The sequence below is a fragment of the Cynocephalus volans genome, chromosome 16 (assembly GCF_027409185.1).
Source record: "Cynocephalus volans isolate mCynVol1 chromosome 16, mCynVol1.pri, whole genome shotgun sequence".
Lineage (NCBI taxonomy): Eukaryota > Metazoa > Chordata > Mammalia > Dermoptera > Cynocephalidae > Cynocephalus > Cynocephalus volans.
The window spans coordinates 1,476,525-1,497,423 of record NC_084475.1 but is presented as its reverse complement, the minus strand read 5'-3'; the positions used below and the strand labels follow the sequence as shown (position 1 = coordinate 1,497,423).

Below are 20,899 nucleotides of genomic sequence, written 5' to 3'. Positions count from 1 at the left end.
CAGCTCCAGATGCTCTGTGGGCTTGCCGGACCCTTAGCCCAGGCCAGGATGAACCGTCCTGCAGACCTGTCCCCTGTCTGGCTCCTGCTGAAGCCTTCCGGCGGGACAAGAAAGGAAGGGGTAGAGTGGGGTCCTGCGTCCGCATTGAGTCAGGGTCCCTGGAAAGGAGAGGGTGTCTGTGCGGGAGGACAGCCTTCGCCCCCTCCGGTACGCGCCCCCCACCCACCCCGGAATGGACGCTCTGGTCACTGATGGGACCGAGATCCGAGGATCGCTCGGACAATGGGGAGGCGCGCTCACAAGCAGGGGCCAACGCGGAGACTCGGGGGACGCGCATCTCCCGGCCTGGGGTCCCAGCCGCCTCCTCGAGCCGCCCCCGCCCCCCGGCAGTCTTCGCCCCGCCCCCTCCCTGTCCCGCCCTCTCTCCCTCCTCCCTGTCCCGCCCTCTCTCCCTCCTCCCTGTCCCGCCCTCTCTCCCTCCTCCCTGTCCCGCCCTCTCTCCCTCCTCCCGATGCCTCCTCCTCTCGACTCCCTCCCGGCGCCGCTAACTTTCTTCGCTCGGGACAGCGCACGGAGCCGGGGCCGGGCGGGAGCGGCGCCCCCGCCACCCTCCACCCGCGCGCACACCCCAGGCCCGGCCCCGGCCCCACAGAGCCATGCTGTGCTGCAGGAGCTGCTGCCACCCGCCCGAGGAGCCCCCGGTGACCGCCCAGGTCGCCGCGCCGGTCGCGCTCCAACTCCCGCCCGCGCCCCCGAACGGCGACACCAAGAGGCCCGGGCTGCGGGCGCTGAAGAAGATGGGTCAGTGACGGGCAGGGGGGCTCGGGGTGGGCGCCGACTGCCCCCAGGGGCGCGGCCTGGGAGGATTGGGGCGCCCCAGCTAGCCGTTCGAGGGCTTCCCGGGAAGGCTACGGCAAGGGCGGAGTGCCGGCTCCGTCCTAGGTGGGGGGTGGCACCTGGGGTCACCCGAGGTTCCCGCGCCGAGCCAGGCGTCCAGGATGTCCTTTGTTTCCCACCAGGCCAGGGCGTGCTGGAGTGCGAATCTGGACGAGGGGCGCAGACGGGGTCGCTGAGGGCGGGGAGCGCGGAGAGGGATGAAAAGGCTTGCGGCGCCCCGCACCCGCCTCCCCCATGCTGCCGAGGGCCTGCGGGCGCCTGCGGGCATCTTGGTTGCTGGCGGCCCTGGGGAGGTTGAGTATTTGTGACAGGCCTCCGTGGAAGAGGCTGGCCTCCCACGCCAGCCCGCCAACCCGTGGCCCCCATAAGGCAGCAGGAGCCACACGACACTGGCAGGACCGGTCTAATTAGGAAGAATGCTGTCCTTGGGATCAGAGAGCCGAGGTGCCCATCTCCGATTCGGGGAAAGGAATGTAACTTGGCTTGTGAAGCACGTGTCAGGCCGCCCCGCACTGGGTGGGTTACGTAAGTGGTGTCGTGCAACCCTCTTCACCTTCCTGAGATGTGGGTGGCATGATCCCCGTTTCACACATGAGGAAATTGACTCAGAGACGGCAAGGAATTTGTCTATGACCACACAGCTAGTAAAGGGCAAAGTCTGATGGGCACCCGGGCTGTGCTCCACCACACTGCCACCATGGGTACCCTCTCAGGGACTGGGCAACATAGGACTCATGAGTGGTTCAGGGGCTTGCATGAGGGGGTGTGCATGAGAGCATTTTATTTATTTATTTATTTATTTATTTATTTTTGTCTTTTTCGTGACCGGCGCTCAGCCAGTGAGCGCACCGGCCATTCCTATATAGGATCCGAACCCGCGGTGGGAGCGTCGCCGCGCTCCCAGCGCCGCCCTCGCCCGAGTGCGCCACGGGCTCGGCCCAACATTTTATAAATGTAAAGCACCTTTCAACTGACGTGGGGTATTGGAACTGCTGTCGGTAGAAGAGTTCATGACGGAGAAGTGGGGTGTGGAGCTAGAGAGCACAAGGGCAGGGCTGCCCAGGAAGCCTGTGTGAATCTTGGGGCAGAATTCAGGACCCCCAATGCTAGTCTTGCCTTCTCTTTGCCACTGTCCCCTCTCTCACTCATTTAACCTGAATTTACTGGATACTGACTGTGCTCTGAGCACTGCCCCCAGCACTCTCCTTACAGAGACGTGAGACAAATCTCTGCCCAGCCCTCCATTTAATCATCTGTACATTCGCAAACATTGAGTGCCTATGCATGCCCTGCCCTGGGGCTTTAACCATGAGCAAGACAGACACAGTCCTGCCCTTAGGGAGCTGAAGCGCCAGCCAGGAGGTCAGAGGAACAAGACCATAGAGGGAGGGGCTGGGGGGGACCGTGGGGAGCCAGTGATGGCCAAGGGGAGAGGCAAGTGGGGGCAGACCCTCAAGGCCCCTTCTTGTAGAGTTAGAGACTTTATCTGGTGGGCAGCAAGAGCCTGGGAAAGTCTCAGGCAGGAGCGGGGCAGGCAATGAGTTGTGGCAAGTGGATGGTTGTGGCAGGTTGGATGCAGCAGGGGTGAAGCAGGAAGACCTGGGGAGGGAGGCAAGGCGTCAGTTGGGTGGGGAGGCTGGGCTCAGACTTGGGCGGGTGCACACGAGATGGATTGTAGAGCCCCCTGGGAGGTAGACTGGGCCAGACTGATCAGATCTGAAGGTGTCTCCAGGGGGCAGTGATACCATTCCCTGAGCTAAGAAGCAGAGTGGTTTGGGGAAAGGAGGGTGGCCACAGCATAGCAAGGTGCGCCAAGACAGCAGACGGCTCCTGTGAGGCTGCAGGAGCAGCCCTGGGAGTCAGCCCCCTGCAGGGGCTATAGGTGCCCTGGGAGCCCTGAGGGGATGCTCCTGCACGCTCGCCTGCCTCTTCACTCCACAAGTTTGCTAACTGCCCTCAGTGGGCCAGGGTGCTGTGCCAGGAGCTGGGTCCACAGAGATGATTAACACAGAGCCTTGCCCTCAGGGAACACACAGTGTTGTGGGCAGAGACACTTGTAGACAAATAATTATAGCCGAGCCCAGGACTCGGCACCCATCAGCTAAGTAAGGCTGCATGGGAGCTCTGGGCACCTCATCAGGGTGACAGTCAGGAACTATGTGGGTGTCAGAATGTCATCTTGGCCACTGTCCCTCCCCACCACTGCCCCGTCCTGCTGAGTGACTGTCAAGACAGGAATGTCAAGTCAGAGTCTGATGTGGGGAATGTCCCTTCCCCAGGACACAGGGAGCCCAGGAAGAGGTGGAAACAAAGCCCAGGTGTCCTGTGGTCCAGTCCCTTGGGCCATTGGGGGCCAAGGCCTAGGTCTGTCACCCAGATAGTTTCCACTACCACCAGAGCCATGTTGCCTCCTGAGATGACCCTCACTGCCAGGCCCTGCCACCCCCAGACCCTGCCACCACCATCGCCACACCCCTTAGGCTAACAACAGATTTTATTTCAAATAAGGTGAAGGGACTAGGGCAGGGAGAGGGAGAGGTCAGAGACTGTAAGGAAAAGAAAAGGGCTTTGGGGCCATGCTAGGGGAACCAGGACAAGGAGGGGCAGGGGTGCAGCATGCTGAGTAGGAGTCATTTGTGCAGCCTGCGGGGTCAGGGTCGGTCCTCTCTGGTCCCCTGCCCCCAGGCTGGGCTGCTGGCTTGGCAGGGAAAGTTGAAGACTAAGAAGAGGGCTGGAGCCCAGCACACCCGCGATACCCCAGGCTGTGCTGAGCTTGCACAGTCCTGATCCCACCTAATCCTCAGACCCTCTGTGCGGAAGGTGCTGTCCTCCGACCACAGATAAGAAACTCGAGGTGGGGGTGGAGTCACCGCCCAGGGATGTGTGGTTCAGAGGCAGTGTCTGCCTGCCACCAGAGCCTCATTCAATGATGGCTCTTATTGCCAGAATTAATGAATACTAATGAACATCTTAATGACACTGTGCCAAGTGCCTTTTTTTTTTTTGGCAGCTGGCCAGCACAGGAATCGAACCCTGGGCCTTGGTGTTATCGGCACCATGCTCTAACCAACTGAGCTAACCGGCCAGGTTGGCCCAAGCACTTTTTGCATATTATCTCATTTAATGCTCACAATCATAGGAGGTAGGTGTTACCATTAGCCTCCTTTTACAAGTGAGGAAACTGAGGCCCAGAGAGGGTTGGTAACTTGCCCAGGATTCAAAGGCCAGAAGTAGTTGAGAGAAGATTTGAACCCAGGCAGTGTGGCCCAGAGTCTGTGCTCAACACCATGAATGAAAAAGAAGCTTGTACCTGGGGGTGGGGAGCTGCTGCCCGTCTCTCCCATGGTGGCCCTGCCAGCCTCCAGGGGGTCCTCATAGTGTTGCCAAATAAAATCAGAGCGCCCAGTTAAGTTTGAGTTTCAGATAAACAACAAATCATTTGAGACATACTAAAAAAGTATTTGTATTTTATCTGAAATTCACATAGAACTGGTGTTCTGAATTTTATCTGACAGCCCCATCTCCCCAGAGCCGTCTGTGCCTCTGCCCTGATGCTCCTCCCTTACCCCTAATCCTCCCAGTGGGCAGAGGACTGAGTGGGCAGAATTCTGCTGCCTTCCCTCCCCGGCCTGCACACGTCACCGAGTGTGCCTGGGCGAGGGAGCTGTCCCAATGGCCCGCCCAGGATGCCTCCTGCAGGGTGAGTGGGGCTGCCAGGTGAGGTTGGCAGGTGGGGGTCTTCAGAGCAGCCCCCAGTCCTGGCAGGTGCCTGGCCTGGGTAGTGGGGAGGCTGGGTAACCCCCCAGGATGAGCAGGGACATGCCAGGCAGGACTGGCGGCTGGCTCTGTCAGGCCTTGAGGCCTCCTGACCTCTGCTCCCACCTGGGCTTCACACCCGTTCTGGTCCTGCAGAGAAGGGGACTGCCACCTTCATCTCCCTGTGTCCAGCCTAGGGCCAGGAGAAGCACTGCCTGCCTTTCCTGACTTTGTTGATTCTCCAAGGAATGTTATGGACTCTGGCACTGAGCCTCTGCCGGGCTCCAGCCCTGGGTGTGGCAGCCGGCTGGGACAAGGGGGGACATGCCTGGTATCTGAGGTGCTGGGGCATCCTGTTGGCTGAAGTAGTGGGGTGGGAAGGTGTATGGGACCCCTTGCTGTGTGTCCTTTCCCAGGACCTCGTGGCCTCGGCCACCAGGAAACACTGCTCTTTCCTTCCCTCCTCAGCCTTGGCCTGAGGCTATGGCTGTCGCTGTTCCCTGCATGTCTCGCATTCCTGCTGGAGCCCTGTGTGGTGTATGTGCTGTTCCTGAGTGTGCACTGGCTCTCACATACACGCTGCCTATTTTCCTCCCCAAGCTGACCTGGCTTCCTCCCTTTCCATCCACCAGCCCCATACACACATGCACACACATGTGCACACCACCTTACACACACAGGCTGCTCTCTGCCCCCTCCCCCTCTTGTCCATGCCCAGGAAGCACACAGCCCTCACCCGTCCCCACCGGCCTGTTCTGGCCTCTGCCCCCTGTGCCTACCCCTGCCTCGGGTGACCCACACTGTTTTCAGCATGCACCTCTGTGCACGTCTATGGACAGGGTGAGATTTGGAGGCCCCTTGCAGCTCCGACATGCACTTTCCTGCCCCTGCCTGGCCTTGGCCACCCAGACAGAACTGCTGAGGCCCCAGACCATACACTCCCCAAACTGCCCAAGCTGAAGGTGGAAGCTGAGAAATTCCAGGCCCTCCCATTCCCCATGATCCCTGGTTCCTCTCAGGGGCCAAGATAAGCAGGCGGCTCAGGGAGGGCGTCTGAGCCCCAGCTGTACCGCAGCACTGGGCTGAGGCGCCATACTGCTGGCCAGGGAGGGGCCCAGCTGGAGGCCATGGGACAAGGGGGACAGACTTATCGGTACAGCTGGGTGCCTCTTCCCTCCTGGGTCACTGCCTCACTTCCCCAGAACTCTGCCTCAGTTTCCTTCATTTCCTGAGCACCCACCATGGGCCGGGCCCTAAACCGAGTGCTCTATGTGCTTTTGTTCATTATAGCACGTGCAGCCCTCTGGGGTCAGACTGCCCCAACTCCCAGAACATTCCAGCTCCACCGCTTGCCCACCTAGTGACCGTGGACAAGTTAGTCAGCCACTCTGTGCCTTTTTTTTTTTAAAGATGACCGGTAAAGGGATCCTAACCCTTGACTTGGTGTTGTCAGCACCACGCCCTCCCAGTGAGCCACGGGCCGGCCCTCATTTTAATCATTTTTAAGCGGTTAATTCACTGGCATTAGTAACATTCAAACTGTTGTGCCATCATCACTATTACCTATTTCCAAAACATTTTCACTGCCCAAACAGAAACTTTGTAGCCATTAAGCAGTAACTCACAGCTCTTCCCTCCCCCCAGCCCCTGATAACCTCTAATCTACTTTCTGTCTATGAATTTGCCTGTTCGGGTACCTCACATGAGTAGAATCGTACAATATTTGTCATTCGGGGTCCGACTTCCTTCACTTAGCGCAATGTTTTCAAGATCATCCATATTGTAGCATGAGTTGGTTAGAGCACCACCTTGTACCTTGTAACCCAACGTCAAGGGTTCAGATCACCATAAAGTTTATTTGGGGCTGGCTGGTTAGCTCAGTTGGCTTAAGCACAGCCTTATAACACCGTATTGTAGCATGTATCAGACTTTACTCCTTTTTATGGCTGAATTATATTCCATTGTATGTACAGATACTCCTCGATTTAGGATGGTGTTACATCCCAATAAACCCATCATAAAGTCAAAAAATCATGTCAAACCAACATGAGTCAGGGATTACCTGTCTCTACACATTTTGCTTATCCATCCTTCTGTCGATGGCCACTTGGGTTGCTTCCACCTTTTGGCTACTCATTTTTACTACTGTTATTTCATGTTTGTTCCCCCACCCACTCAGTCAAGGGTGGCCATGGCACTGGCCCAGCCCAGCTGCAAGGTCAAGGCAGAGATGGCTTGAACAGATAGAAAGCCATGGCAACAGCAGGAGGTGGGCGGCTTGTGCACCTGCTCAGAGCTGGTAGGAATGAGGTCGCAGCAACATCTGTGGGGTTGGACCTGTCTGGACCTGTAAATATTTACTGGGTGGCTAGACCTAGAGCCAGGGCCCTCCCAGCGTCACTGCCCTGGGCCTGGGCCCTCCTGCTGACCTCACCCCTTACCTCTTCCCTCACTGCCCCAGGGTTCAGAAGCGCAAGCAATGAGGAAATAGAGGCACCTGCCCAGGGATCTGGCCCCAGCCCAGCCTGGTACTACACCCTCATTTGTGTCTAGCTTTTCCCCTGGACGTGTAGTTGGAGGGCAGTGGTCCATAAGCCAGTGCCAGTTGGGTGGGCAGCCTGGGATGTCACCCTGTCCCCCAACAGGCTCCTGGGGAGCTGGGGGTAAGGGCAAGGAATAGGGGTGCCCTCGGTGGGGCTCAGTCAGGCATGTATTCAGGCTGCCTGTGTCGATGGCCTGTTTGCAGAAGACTGGACAAAGCAGGCCCTCAGTGACTCACCTCCACTTCCGGCGTTAGTCATTCATCAGCCCCCTTTCCACCCTGCACCCCCCGCCTTGGGCTTGGCATCAGAGGGCTTGCCGGGTTAGGGGAGGCAGACCCAGCTGCAGAGCCTGCTTGTCAAGGCAATGACGGGACCCTTTCCCATGGCTATGTGGGCGTAGGAGGGGTGGACCCAGCTGTGGTGGCACTGAGATTCCCCCTGATTATTTCTGCCTTCACCCCATTGTTTCTCACTATGAAAGCATTCAGAGGGTGCCCAGATGTGTGTGTGGGGGGGTCTGGTGAACCCCTTGGCCTGGCACATGACATATACACCCAGCTCCTTGTCTGAAAGGAAGAGAGTTCCACCTCTCCTTCCCGACTTGGGGGCACTGAACGGGCACCGGCCCAAAGGGCCACATTCTGGACCCTGAGAGACCCCTTGGAACTATTAGGGCCATAGGCTAGACCGAGGGGGCACCATAGCCACCTAAGGAAAGAATTTTCTCCTCCTGACCCTGAGACCCTGAATCTCAATTATGGTCACCCTCAAAGTCACAAAGCAGGTTTTTAAAATACAGATGTCCAACCCCCACCCCACACAGTGAGAATCTCTGGGCTGTGGGTTTTGCAACCTCCCCCAGGGGATTTCTAGGGGGACAGCTAGGATTGAAAAACTCTGACCCTCTGCCCTGAACTTAGGACAGATGGGGTAGGGCCGGGGGTAGAATGCACTTAGTCCCCATCTGTCCATGCACCTGCCTCGCCCATCAATAAGCACGAACTGCGAGCCTGGATCTGGGATGAGCACTGTGGTGAGATAAGACCTCATTCTACCCCAGGTTTATTCAAGTCCTCTGAAATTATGATATAAGTGGGATGTTTGTTTCTGGCAGCTGGCCAGTAACAGGGATCAAACGCCGGACCTTGGTGTTATTAACACCATGCTCTAACCAACCGAGCCAACCAGCCAGCCCTGTTTGTTTTTTAAAACAAATCAAGGAAGGCTTTCTGGAGGAGGTGGTGTCTGAACTTGTCCTTGAAGGACTCAAATATGAGGAAGAGAAGAAGGAAAGTATCCTTAAGGCTCCAAGAGAGTTGGGAAGGCCCAGGGTTTTAGACTTGATCCCTCAGGTCAGAGTTTGCAATTAGGCAATCAGGGGCCTTGGGGCCACAAAGCCAAACCCAGGGGGCTTGTTAAAATAAAGAGAGGAAGAGAGGCCCGCAGTTGTGTTTTATTTGGCCCACATGGTGGTTTTTGGTTTTTGGTTACTTTAATTTGATTTAGTTGCCATTGTTAAAAAATCTCGAAGCTTCACGTACGGATTCAGATTCTGGTTTTCTGGAAACTCTGGGCCCTCATCCACTCCTGGCTGTCCCCTCCCTCCAAAGGGCATGGACTCTCCAGTTTTCATGTTCCCACCTCTTCTATTGTCCCCTGGCTCAAAAACCTTTGGTTTTAAGGCCGGCCCGTGGCTCATTTGGGAGAGCGTGGTGCTGACAACACCAAGTCAAGGGTTAAGATCCCCTTACCAGTCATCTTTATAAAAAAACACAAAAAACCTTTATTTTTGACTCCCATGGGGCCATTTCAGAGCAGGGTGTGGCACCACCAGGGCTGGGCATCACATGTTCAAGGGCCTGAGGGCTGAACCTCTCCAGGGCACAGTGTTGGTCTCACTGTAGAAACCCCTGAATTTAGAATTTTGCAGCAGGTGTTATTGTGGTCTCCATTTTATGAATGAAGAACGTAAAACTTAGGGCGATCACGGTTAGTGCCACTAGGGTCATGTAACTGGGAAGTGACCGAGTTGGGCTTTGACTCCCCAGACTTCTGCCTTTAAATTTTGCTCTTCCCCTGCCTCCCCCTCCCCAGGAAGCAGCAGGGAGTGGGGAGGAGGAAGGAGTAAGCAGAGGAGGAAGGTGCAGTGCAGGGCCTGGGGGCAAAGGTGCTGGGCCCGCCCAACCTCTGCTCCCACCACTTCCCAGCTATGGAATCCTAGGAAGTTACTTGAGCCTCTCTGAACCTCGGTTTTCTCGTGTGTTAAATACATGAACAGGGCCTGCGCACAGTAGGTGTTTTGTTGTTTTTTGTATGTTTGTTGGTGGGGTTTTTTTGGCAGCTGTCTGGTACAGGGATCCTTGACCTTGGTGTTACCGACACTGTGCTCTAAGCAACTGAGTTAACCGGCCAGCCCAGCAGGTGCTTTGCAAGCATTTATTTGCTTTTATTTTATTTATTTTAAGAGTTTGCTTTTATTAAGGAAGGTGGACACTGTGGCTGGAGAGCACATGTGGGCCAAGGGATCACGTGGGGGTGTAACAGTGGCCGGGCAAGAGTGACCACCGAATGTCCCAAGACACCATCCTTCCAGTAGGGCCCCACAGGGTGCAAAGGGGACACCTGGAGATCAGCCAGATGGGGCTGGTCCTGGAGTCCTTGGCCTGTGACCCTGGAGCCTGAGTGACCTCTACTTCCCTCCCTTATTTGGGGGAAAGCAGAGGTGAGGAGCTTGGCTTGCATCAAGAGAGATTTAGGTTAGTGAGGCTACTTTCCCATCAAAGGAAAAGGCTGCTGGTGGCACATTCCCAGCTTGAAGGCTGGATGGAGGGGACTGACAGAAGGCGTGACCTTTAGTGGGGCCTGGGGCCTGGCACTGCCTGAGGGGTTGTTCTTCTGTGAGGGACTGCAGAGGTGCAGCTTGGAAGGCAGCACCCTGGGGCGTCGGGGGGCTTGGGGCTGCAAAGCCTAAAGCCAAGCCGCTGATGGTGGCTTGTTGCAATAAGGAGAGGGGAAGAGAGGCCTGTGAGGGGCAGGGGAGCTCAGTGAAGGGCGACGCCTGGGTTTGGAGAGGTTCGGGGAGGGGCTGGTAAGTCCCAGCTGCGGGAGGAAGATGAGAGCCTCGGGCAGGGCCAGACCAACGCCCCAGGGCGCTCGCCCCGCAGGCCTGACGGAGGACGAGGACGTGCTGGCCATGCTGCGGGGCTCCCGGCTGCGCAAGATCCGCTCGCGCACGTGGCACCAGGAGCGGCTGTACCGGCTGCAGGAGGACGGCCTGAGCGTGTGGTTCCAGCGGCGCATCCCGCGCGCGCCGTCGCAGCACGTCTGTGAGCAGCGGGGAGGCGGCCGGGCGGGGTCGCGGGGTCGCGGGGTCGCGGGGTCGCGGGGACGGGGCCCTAACCCGGCCCTCGCCGCAGTCTTCGTGCAGCACATCGAGTCCGTCCGCGAGGGCCACCAGTCCGAGGGCCTGCGGCGCTTCGGGGCCGCCTTCCCGCCGGCGCGCTGCCTCACCATCGCCTTCAAGGGCCGCCGCAAGAACCTGGACCTGGCGGCGGCCACCGCCGAGGAGGCGCAGCGCTGGGTGCGCGGCCTGGCCAAGCTGCGCCAGCGCCTGGACGCCATGAGTCAGCGCGAGCGGCTCGACCAATATCCTGCCGCGCTGCGGGGCGGGTCGCAGGGGGCGTGGCCCTACCCCGGGTGGGGACCCAGGGCTGTCTGAGGGTGGAGCTGGGGAGCCGCAGCCTGGGCGGCGGTGGTGACTGACCTGTCAGCTACCTGCTAGCGAGGGGGTGGCGTGGGGCGGCCCGGCCGTTGCTGGTATTTCCTGAGCACACACACCTGGATCCACTTCTATCTGCACCGGGCGGACTCCGACCAGGACAGTAAGATGAGCTTCAAGGAGATCAAGAGTCTGCTCAGAATGGTCAACGTGGACATGAATGACATGTACGCCCGCCGCCTCTTCAAGGTGGGCCGCCTGCGCTGAGCCCGGGCCTCCGCCGCCAGCTTACTCGGAGGGACAGGCCTCCTTCTGTGGAGAGGCGACATCGGGGCCTAGTTACCCTTTCCCCTCCGGAGGCCACAGGGCCAGGATGGGATTGGGGGTGGCCGCCCGGCACTTCTTTCTTCACTCTCAGGCTGGGCCCAAGGGTAGGGTGGTACCTCCCACCCCTCCAAAGTGAGCAGCAAAGCTGTTTTCATTTCTCTAAGTCTGCAGGGCACGTTTTTGTACACGCGATCATGTGTGGCTTTCACTTGGGAGTTCGGGCATCGGCTTGCCGACACGTGCCCGTAGACACACGAGGAAGCCCTCACCCTGAGGGACCTTTACTGTGGCACATGTAGAACTTCCACATGTAACCATGTACAACGCACATGTGGGAGCACGGGGCACACAGGGGTGCACTGTGCATCTATGGCCCAGTCCGAACATGTGACAACACCTGTGTGCACGTTGACCTGACCAGCCTGTGACCCTGAAAGACAGGAGAACCCGTGGTACTTGTGCACTTGGGCCAACAGCTCCATGTGGACTGCTCCGTGAATTTTCATTTATTTTTGCTCATTGATCCTGGCTGTGAATGTGTGAGTGTAAGAATGTGCACATGTCCACACGGGAGTGGCATTGTGGTACAGGGCTCAGTCCTGCCCCAGGGTCACCGTCTTTCATCCCACATCTTGATTCTTGGAGTAAGTCATGGTGCAGAGGGACAGGCATTGAACCCAAGAGACCTTCCCTAAAATCCCAGCCCTGTAATTTACCAGCTGTGTGAGCTTGAGTGACCAGAGTCTTGCTCTCAGTTTCTCCACCTGTGAAATGAGGACCTTGCTTTTCCTGCTGTGGTAGATGACGGGTGTGTCAATGGGGCCAAGTTTCCCAGGGTGTCCCCCTCTGAACATCTCCGCCTGCTCCCCAGGAATGTGACCATTCCAACAACGAGCGGCTGGAGGGGGCCGAGATCGAAGAGTTCCTGCGGCGGCTGCTGAAACGCCCGGAGTTGGAGGGCATCTTCCATCGGTACTCGGGCGAGGACCGCGTGCTCAGCGCCCCTGAGCTGCTGGAGTTCCTAGAGGACCAGGGCGAGGACGGCGCCACACTGGCCCACGCCCGGCAGCTCATCCAGACCTATGAGCTCAATGAAACAGGTGGGGGCCCAAGAGATGGGATCGGGTCAGCACAGCCCGGGTCTTGGCACTTGACAGGTCTGGGGTCCCAGTGCAGCAGGCTCTGCTATTACTGGCTGTGGGTGCCATGTCGGGCAGGTTACCTCGCCTCTTCCAGGCTCAGCTTCCACATCTGTAAAGTGGTATAATAATGTGTCTTTCTCCCCGAATTTGGTTGAAGATTAAATGTGTCTCATATGTGGAGTCTAGTCGATAGATAGTCTGGTCATTATCACTTGAGTGAGCCTTGGGGGCATTTGGGCCCAGACATGAGGAGTCCTTCATATGGCCTGACGTTCTCTCCATCCCTGTAGCCAAGCAGCACGAACTGATGACACTGGATGGCTTCATGATGTACCTGTTGTCGCCCGAGGGGGCCGCCCTGGACACAGCCCACACGGGTGTGTTCCAGGACATGGGCCGGCCCCTGGCCCACTACTTCATCTCCTCCTCTCACAACACCTATCTGACCGACTCTCAGATCGGGGGGCCCAGCAGCACGGAGGCCTACGTTAGGTACTGTAGTGGGGTGGGCACGTCTGGGAGCTCAGCCCGCCAGTCGCCCTGCTCTGTGGCACCCACACAGCACCTTTCCTGTGCATCCATCTGTCCGTCCACAGGGCCTTTGCCCAGGGTTGCCGCTGTGTGGAGCTGGACTGCTGGGAGGGGCCAGGAGGGGAGCCCGTCATCTACCACGGCCACACGCTCACCTCCAAGATCCTCTTCCGAGACGTGGTCCAAGCTGTGCGCGACCATGCCTTCACGGTGAGCCCCGGGGACCCCCACGCCCTGCCCACGTGCCCGCTGCCCTCGGTGCTTCTGAAGGGAGCCATTCGTTCACCAAGTGCCACTGGGATCGTTGTCCAACGGGGCAGAATAAAACTAAATGAGTTGCTCCCTTCTCCCACCCTCATATTTAATAAACGTACTGCAATCACAGAATTTCCAGAAGAAAATCGGGGGAGTAGGGAAGGACATTTTAATCATGATTTTCAAAGAGGAAGCCATCAGAGAAGCTCAACAGGAGCTCTGCACAAACATTGCAACTTTTGTCACCGTCAACAAACGGTGGGGCAGGGGAAGAGTTTGTAACATAACTGACATGGTCAATGTCATTAACACATAAAGAGCAGTTATTTAAAAAAGCCGTTCCTGTAGCGGTCCTCAGCCTCCCAGTGGCCCACCCTTCCCTGAGGCCCCGCATCCGACCCCTGCTGCTCCACATACACACTGGTCCCCGTGTGTGTCCCGCATCCCACCAGTTCAGCCCGCCCAGGGGGCTCCACAGACTGTCTTCGCCTGTCCTGACGGGTCGGCAGCCAGGTGTGGGGGGCACTGGCAGGGGGAAGGTGAATGGCTCCGAGCTGCTGCCCTTCCCTCCCACAGCTGTCCCCATACCCTGTCATCCTGTCCCTCGAGAACCACTGTGGGCTGGAGCAGCAGGCTACCATGGCCCGCCACCTCCGCACCATCCTGGGGGACATGCTGGTGACAGAGGCACTGGACTCCCAGAACCCCAAGGAGCTGCCATCCCCAGAGGTGATGCTCCCCGACCCCCAGCCTGGGTGGAGGGAGGGCCTGGCTGGAGTCCGTCACCCAGCCCTGCTTGTGCCACCTCTCTGGTTCAGGGACTCTCACCTCTCTTGCCTGAACCTTTCCCTGCTCCTCAGTTCATCCGACCTCTGCCACCCCATGGTCTTGTCCCTCTGCTGCCCTCTGGCTCTCCATTCTTTTTATTTTTTATTTATTTTATTGTTTTATTTTGTTTTTTAAGTTTATTATTATTTTTTTTTACATTCTAAGATGCTGTTGCAGAACAGTTGGGGGTGAGGGGGACAGGGGAAGAGAAAAGGAAATAGGGTGGGAGGAGGAGGAAGGAGGAGGGTTATGGTTGAGGCCTGGGCACCCCTCATTCCTGCAGGGGAGACCAGGGGGCTTCTAGTGGTGGCTTGATCACTGCTGGGTGCAGATGTCGGGTGTGTGGCTGAGGCCCTCAGCCCCCCACTGCCCCTGCTCAGGAATCAGGGGTGCTTCCTGAAGCTTGGTGGTTGTCGCTGGGCTGGTTGCTGGTGTCTGGGGGCCATAGCCAAGGCCCTTGGCCCCCCGACTGCCCCAGCTTGGGAGCCCAGGGCACTTCCTGTGGCAGCTCAGTGGTCATCGCTGGGCTGGTTGTGAGTGTCGGGGGGGGGGCATGGCCAAGGCCCCCAGCCCTCTCCCTCCCTGGCTTGGTAGCCCAGGGGGCTTCCGGTCCTTCTTGGTGTTATAGGTGTTCTTTGGTGATGTAAGACCTTTATTAGTTAATATCAAACTTTGTCTCTGGTCTGTGGGTATTTTGTTTTTTCTTTCAGTTCTGTGTTGGATTATTTGCTGTTCCCACCACTTAAATTCTGCACTGGAACTAATTTGTTGTCCTTTACTTACTTCTAAAATGGGGGAACTTCCTGTGGGGACCAGCACTTGAACCCTGTGGTTGAGCTAAATTGCTACTTTGCTGCTGATTCCCTGGGGAAGGCTTTTTGTGCGGTTCTGGTTTTAATTTTTGGCCTTGTAAGCACTTCCGGGTCTTGTGAGATCTGGTACACCTGGATTATGTGGAAACTCTGGTCTGGGCCTGCATCTTTTCAGCAAACTGCACCCGCTGCAGTTCTATATTCCTGACCAGTCTCCACTGAGTGGTCCTGTGCTGACTGGGGGTGCAGATCAGCTGTCCTTGCTGTGCCCCAGTGTTCCCCCGGTGGGCCCGTCTCCTGCACCACCCATACTCCAAACACTCCCCATGGGGCCAGCTGTGCACTGGTCCCTTGAGATGACTCACCGGCCTCTGAGTGGCTCCTTTTCTGTTATTATAGCTCCTCACTACTATGTGGGTCCATGGGAACCCTATTAATCTTGCTGGACTGGGGGCCACCAAGGCCCTTTTCTCCCCTGCTGCCTCCAAGGAACATCACACAAAGGGCACAGCTGCGGCTTTTTCCAGTTCTTGCTCCATGCCCTCACCAGCTCCAGCCTTGAAGTGGTTGGGGCTCGAAATGGGGGAAGCAGTCCTTTCTTTCTCTCCTTGTGGCTTCTCCTGCCTTCATGTAGTCTATAGGTCTCTTCTCCTTTTCCCCTAAGTTCTAGTGGCCCCAGATTGGCTGTCGTTGCTTTTTAATAGTTGTAAATTGGTTGATTTATGGGAGAGAGTGACACTGGGGACCGTCTTTTCCACTATCTTGACCAGAAGCCCTGGCTCTCCATTCTTGATTGGACCCACCTTCAAGGCCTTTCATGGCCCAGCCCTGCCCATGAGTCCCTGCAGGCCCAGCCATTCCCACCTTTCCCAGCCCTGTTTGACACTGTCTTCTCCACCCAGAACTCCCTGACCAGCCATCTGTGCTTGCTAAGCACCACCTGCATGGAATCCCAACTCAAGTTGTCTCTTCCTGTGGCCTTACAAACTTTCTAAGCTCTGTGGCCAGAAGTGGCCTTCCTCCTTTCCTCCCAAACCCCAGAGCGTTTTATCTGCCCTCTCAAAAGGACATTCATCCTTTTAGCCACCCTGAGAAAACTCTCCTCCTACTTCCAATCCCAAATGTGCGGGGAATATTGACTACCTTTGTGTGTGGGGGTGAGATTTGATTTTTGTTACTAGTATGAAAATAACATACGTATGGTTAAAAAAAAAAATAATCCAGCTTTACAAAGGGTATAGATACAATGGAAAATGGGTTTTCCTTCCCTCGGCTGCTCCCATCCTATTTCACAAGCAGTAACCATCTTCAACAGTTTCTTGTGCGTCCTTTCAGAATTTTCCCGTGCATATATGCGTACATACCCATGTACATAATTTCTCTTTTAAATGTTTCACAAAAAGGATCACATGATTACATGTTCTACACACATTTCTTTCTCTTTCAAGCTCCTTCTCTTTCTTTTTTTTTTTTTTTAAGATGACCGGTAAGGGGATCTTAACCCTTGACTTGGTGTTGTCAGCACCATGCTCTCCCAGTGAGCTAACCGGCCATCCCTATATGGGATCCGAACCCGTGGCCTTGGTGTTGTCAGCACCGCACTCTCCCAAGTGAGCAATGGGCCAGCCCTAAGCGCCTTCTCTTTCAAGCCTGAGCTTCGTGTTCATTTTAACAGCTGCTGCTAGTGTTCTGACATAGGGAGGGGTCGAACCTCACTAGCCATCTCCTATCCATGGCCTCGTAGGTTGTTCCCCACTTTTTCTTATTAGAGACATCCTTCATCTCTGTGTCTCCTTTCCTGCCCCCTACCCCCAGCCAGCCCCTCACACAGTGGTGGTTGAGCAATGGACCCGCCAGCTGATGTAGGGGCAGGAGGCCTTAATTCTTCCATATTGCCCCTGTAGCAGCTGAAGGGCCGGGTCCTGGTAAAGGGGAAGAAGCTTCCAGCTGCTCGGAGCGAGGATGGCCGGACTTTGTTGGACTGGGAGTTGGAAGAGGAAGAGGAGGAGGACGAAGAGGAGGTGGAGGCTGCAGAGCAGAGGCGGCGGGTACGTGGCCTGCGGGGCCGGCCAGGCTGGGCGGGGGCTTGGTATTCCTGCAGAGTTTGCGGCGGGCGGGGCGGGGAGGGAAGGAAGGTGGGAGAGCTGGGGGGGCTGGAGCCAGCAGCCCCCACTGAGGCCGGTCTCCCAGGCCAAGCAGATCTCCCCAGAGCTGTCTTCCCTGGTCGTGTACTGCTGCGCCGCCCGCCTGCAGACCCTGTGCCCTGGCCCCGGCCCCCGCCAGCCCTGCCAGGTCAGCTCTGTCAGTGAGCGCAAGGCCAAGAAGCTCATCCGAGAGGCAGGTAGGAGCTGGGACATGGGGCATCGGGGCAGGAGGGTGGAAGCGGCCTGCAGGCTTCTGTTGGAGTATCCTAAAGCTGGTGTGGAAAGGAGATTGAAAGGACTTTGGGGGGGGGGAGTAAAGAGATCAGGAGGACACTAGAGAGGGATCAGCTCATGGGACGATGGCCCAGCACATGCCAGCGCCAGGTCAGGTGTGGCTGGAGAGACGAGCCACAGGGAGGAGGGAGAACTGCTGTCTGCCTTCACGGGGCTCACGGCCTAGGGGCAGGGCTGCCGCAGATGGGTGATCAGTCAGGCCATGATGTGGGCCGGGAGAGCCCAGCAGATGGTGGTGAGATCAGGGAAGGGTTCCTGGAGCAGGTGATACCTGGGAGGACACATCACCTGAAAGATGAGGAGGAAGCAGACCGCTGAGGAAGAGGAAAGGATTTCCAGATGGGAGGAAGAGGTTGTACAAAGGCCTGGAGGCATGGCCTCTGGGAAGGGTTCCAGGGACCCACAGTGTGGCTGGAGGGATGTGGGCAGGACGGGTGGTAAGTGGCAGGAAATGGCAGCCTGGAGCCGGCTCACCCGTGCACTGAGTCAGGAATATGGGGACTCAGGGCTGGGGTTGCAAGGCCGGGCTCAGTGGTGAGGGTCCCTGCCCCACTCTGGACTTCAGCAGCCTGCTCTGAGTCCCTCTCACCCTAGGTCAGAGGAGAGTGAGGAGCTGGGCAGGGGGTCCCCAGGAGGTTACAGGCCCTGCACTGGGCAGGGGACACACCAGGGGCATGTTACAGTCCCCACCCTACTCTTCCCCAGGGAACAGCTTTGTCAGGCACAATGTTCACCATCTGACTCGTGTGTACCCGCTGGGGCTGCGGGTGAACTCGGCCAACTACAGCCCCCAGGAGATGTGGAACTCGGGCTGTCAGCTGGGTGAGTAGGGCCGCAGGAGGGGACAGGGTGTTGCCATGTGGGTGGACTCTGGGCGGCCACGGGAGGCCTCAGCAGTGAGGGAGCCACATAGCCTTCCAGAAAAATGCAGTGTTGAGGACCGTTATTAAAAAGTTGTCAGCAATGTAGGTGGGGAAGTCGGTCAGGCTTCTGTGTTCCTGACAGTGTAAAAGTCTCACATTTTTATGAAGTTAGAAATTAAAAAACTCCACTCCCATGTGCCCCTGACACACACACATACCTGGCAGTCCCACTAAGTCAACGCTGACAAGGGTGGGCTCTGGGGGACTCTAGGCACTGCCAACAGAGGGACATACGGTCCCTTTAGGGTAGGTATGGAAACCCCAGGCTCTCTCAGGCCCCTGCTCTGACCCAGGCCAGGGCCTGGCCCTGGGGGCAGGGGCTTCTCCAGCATCTCCCATCCCAGCCCCACCCTCTAGCCTGAGGGATACCAGGGATAAGGTACAGATGACAGCTAGGCCTGGGTCCCCTGGCTGCAGTGACATCTCTGCCCACAAGTCATGGTGGGGACAAGGCGGCACTAGCCAGACAGGAGGACCCTGGGCCTCTGTTGAGAGGAGCTAAGTCCTCCCTCCAACAAGATCTGTCCCCTGAGCCTGAGCAGTGAGCCCTGCTCTGTCCCTGCTATGTCCACAGTGGCCCTGAACTTCCAGACACCAGGCTACGAGATGGATCTCAATGCTGGGCGCTTCCTCATCAACGGGCAATGCGGATACGTCCTGAAACCTGCCTGCCTGCAGCAACCTGACACAGCCTTTGACCCTGAGTGCCCTGGGCCCCCCAGAACTACTCTCACCATCCAGGTCAGCAGCCTGGACCAAGCCCTAGCCTGGGGGCGGAGCTGGTTCTGGAAAGGTCCCCGCCTGAGGTGGAGGAAGGTGGGGCAGGCCTGGGGACAGGCTGGTGTGAGGACGGTCTGAGTCTGCGGCCCATTCAGGGAGAGGAAAGCGGGGCATGGGCCCCAGCAGAGGCCAGGCCAAAGCTGCCCTTCCTCCCTTTCTCAGGTGCTGACTGCACAGCAGCTGCCCAAACTGAATGCTGAGAAGCCAAACTCCATCGTGGACCCCCTGGTGCGCATTGAGATCCACGGGGTGCCTGCAGACTGTGCACGGAAGGAAACCAACTACGTGCTCAACAATGGTGGGGGGCCCACTGGTGGAAATGGGGCGGGGGGCACAGGTGGGTCTTGGGTCTTGGGCTCTGACTGCCATGCCTGTGCCATAGGCTTCAATCCCTGCTGGGGGCAGACCCTGCAGTTCCAGCTGCGGGCTCCAGAGCTGGTGCTGGTTCGATTTGTGGTAGAAGATTATGATACCACCTCCCCCAATGACTTTGTGGGCCAGTTTACGCTGCCTCTCAACAGCCTGAAGCAAGGTTGGTGGTTGGTGAGGATGGAAAGGGATGGGGGTCCCGTCCTCTCAGACCCTGTCCGTCTTTGTGCCGCTGAGAGCCTGCCCTGAACCAGGCCTGAGCTGAGGCCCAGCCCCCAGGGGTGGGATGTGGTCTGCGCTCTGTAGGGTGGTGGGCAGAGGACCTGAAGTCCAACTGCCCTTCCCACAGGGTACCGCCATGTCCACCTGCTTTCCAAGGATGGGGCCTCGCTGTCACCAGCCACACTCTTCGTCCACATCCGCATCCAGCACTCCTGAGGGCCCAACTGACCCACCCTGGGGTTCTGCGGTGCCAGTCTGCATCCCCTGCAGAGCCTCCCCTGCTCTGGAGTGGAGGAGTGCTGGGCACACTTGGCCTGCTCACTAGGTGCTATCTCACCTGGGTGCTGAGGGCTGCCTTGGGCCCTCCTAAAGGACAGATGCGTGATGTGTTCCCTGCAGAGCTGCTAATGTGACTTCAGTGAGCTCCAACCTGGGGCCTTGAGATGGCCCCAGCCCACCTCCTCATCATGGCTCATGAAGAAGAGCCAGGCCTGTTGCTGCCAAGAGACTTTGGGAACAAGACACCTGTGAGCCTTCAGCTCCTCTGCCCCATGCCATCCAGCGGGGCCATCCCAGCCTCCTTCCCCCAGAGAGCACAGCCACCCACCCTTGCCCCCATCCTGGGCACTAGCCAGCCCCAGGCCCTCCCTTACCCCCAGTTCTTGAACCTGAGCTCCTCTTCCCTTCTCAAAGAATGGAGCGCTAAGGCTTGGCACCCTGGGGAACTCTAACAGTAAGTAGGTTTTTAACTTGTGTCATAGAAGAGCCCTGAAGGGGACAGTAGACCAAGACTATCTATTTTAAAAAATAAAAAAAGTTTATTTTACCACTGCCACCACTGAGCACTTCTGTGATGTCACACCCACAAGCCCACGAGGAGGGACCAGGGCTGGAGCGAGAGTCCCTTGGGCCTCTTCCCCCAGCAGGGCTTGGATTTGCCTGAGACCGTCGGGGTGGCCGGAGGAGATGCCACAGCTCAAAATAGCCCTGATCTGCTCCTGGCTTAAAGCTGCTGCCAGCAGCACAAGACTCTTTGAGGACACCAGTTTATAAGGTCAGTGCCGCCCCCTCCACCGCTCCATACGCACATGGTGGACCTTGAATGGGAAGGAGCAGGACTCTGAGGGTCTCTCAGACAGACCCCCACTTTCCAGGCTCATCTGGGTTCAAGGCCCCTGTCTGCTGAGTAGGGCAAATCCCAAAGACTTGGGACTTAAGCTCTACCAAGCAACCAGCTTTTTATTTAAAATTTTTTTGACAGCTGGGCAGGACAGGGATCAAAGTCTGGACCTTGGTGTTATCAGCACCATGCTTTAACTGAGTGAGCTAACCAGCCCGCCCCAACCAGCCTTTTAGAC

The 20,899-nt window shown here is 57.4% G+C and overlaps 1 protein-coding gene across 2 annotated transcripts; it reads left to right on the top strand.

The window, feature by feature from the left end:
- The first annotated feature begins 548 nt into the window (after positions 1-548).
- Positions 549-20,368, top strand: PLCD3 (phospholipase C delta 3). Of its 2 annotated transcripts, XM_063080874.1 has the most exons (15): positions 549-801; positions 10,361-10,522; positions 10,613-10,841; positions 11,034-11,163; positions 12,113-12,341; positions 12,674-12,875; positions 12,980-13,124; positions 13,746-13,898; positions 16,714-16,857; positions 17,000-17,150; positions 17,953-18,069; positions 18,745-18,911; positions 19,113-19,248; positions 19,333-19,482; positions 19,669-20,368. In XM_063080874.1, exons 1-15 carry the CDS (start codon positions 657-659, stop codon positions 19,755-19,757), a joined length of 2,349 nt encoding a protein of 782 aa, XP_062936944.1. In that variant the 5' UTR covers positions 549-656; the 3' UTR covers positions 19,758-20,368. The 2 variants fall into 2 exon arrangements, with proteins under 2 accessions (XP_062936944.1, XP_062936945.1); XM_063080875.1 differs by lacking the exon at positions 13,746-13,898.
- The last annotated feature ends 531 nt before the right edge of the window (positions 20,369-20,899 follow it).

Bases quoted from the DNA above. Each gene is read 5' to 3' on its own strand.
- PLCD3 (XM_063080874.1), top strand. From the start codon at position 657: ATGCTGTGCTGCAGGAGCTGCTGCCACCCGCCCGAGGAGCCCCCGGTG. The intron at 10,523-10,612 runs GTGAGCAGCGGG...CCCTCGCCGCAG, and splicing joins CGCGCCGTCGCAGCACGTCT to TCTTCGTGCAGCACATCGAG. The intron at 16,858-16,999 runs GTACGTGGCCTG...CCGGTCTCCCAG, and splicing joins CTGCAGAGCAGAGGCGGCGG to GCCAAGCAGATCTCCCCAGA.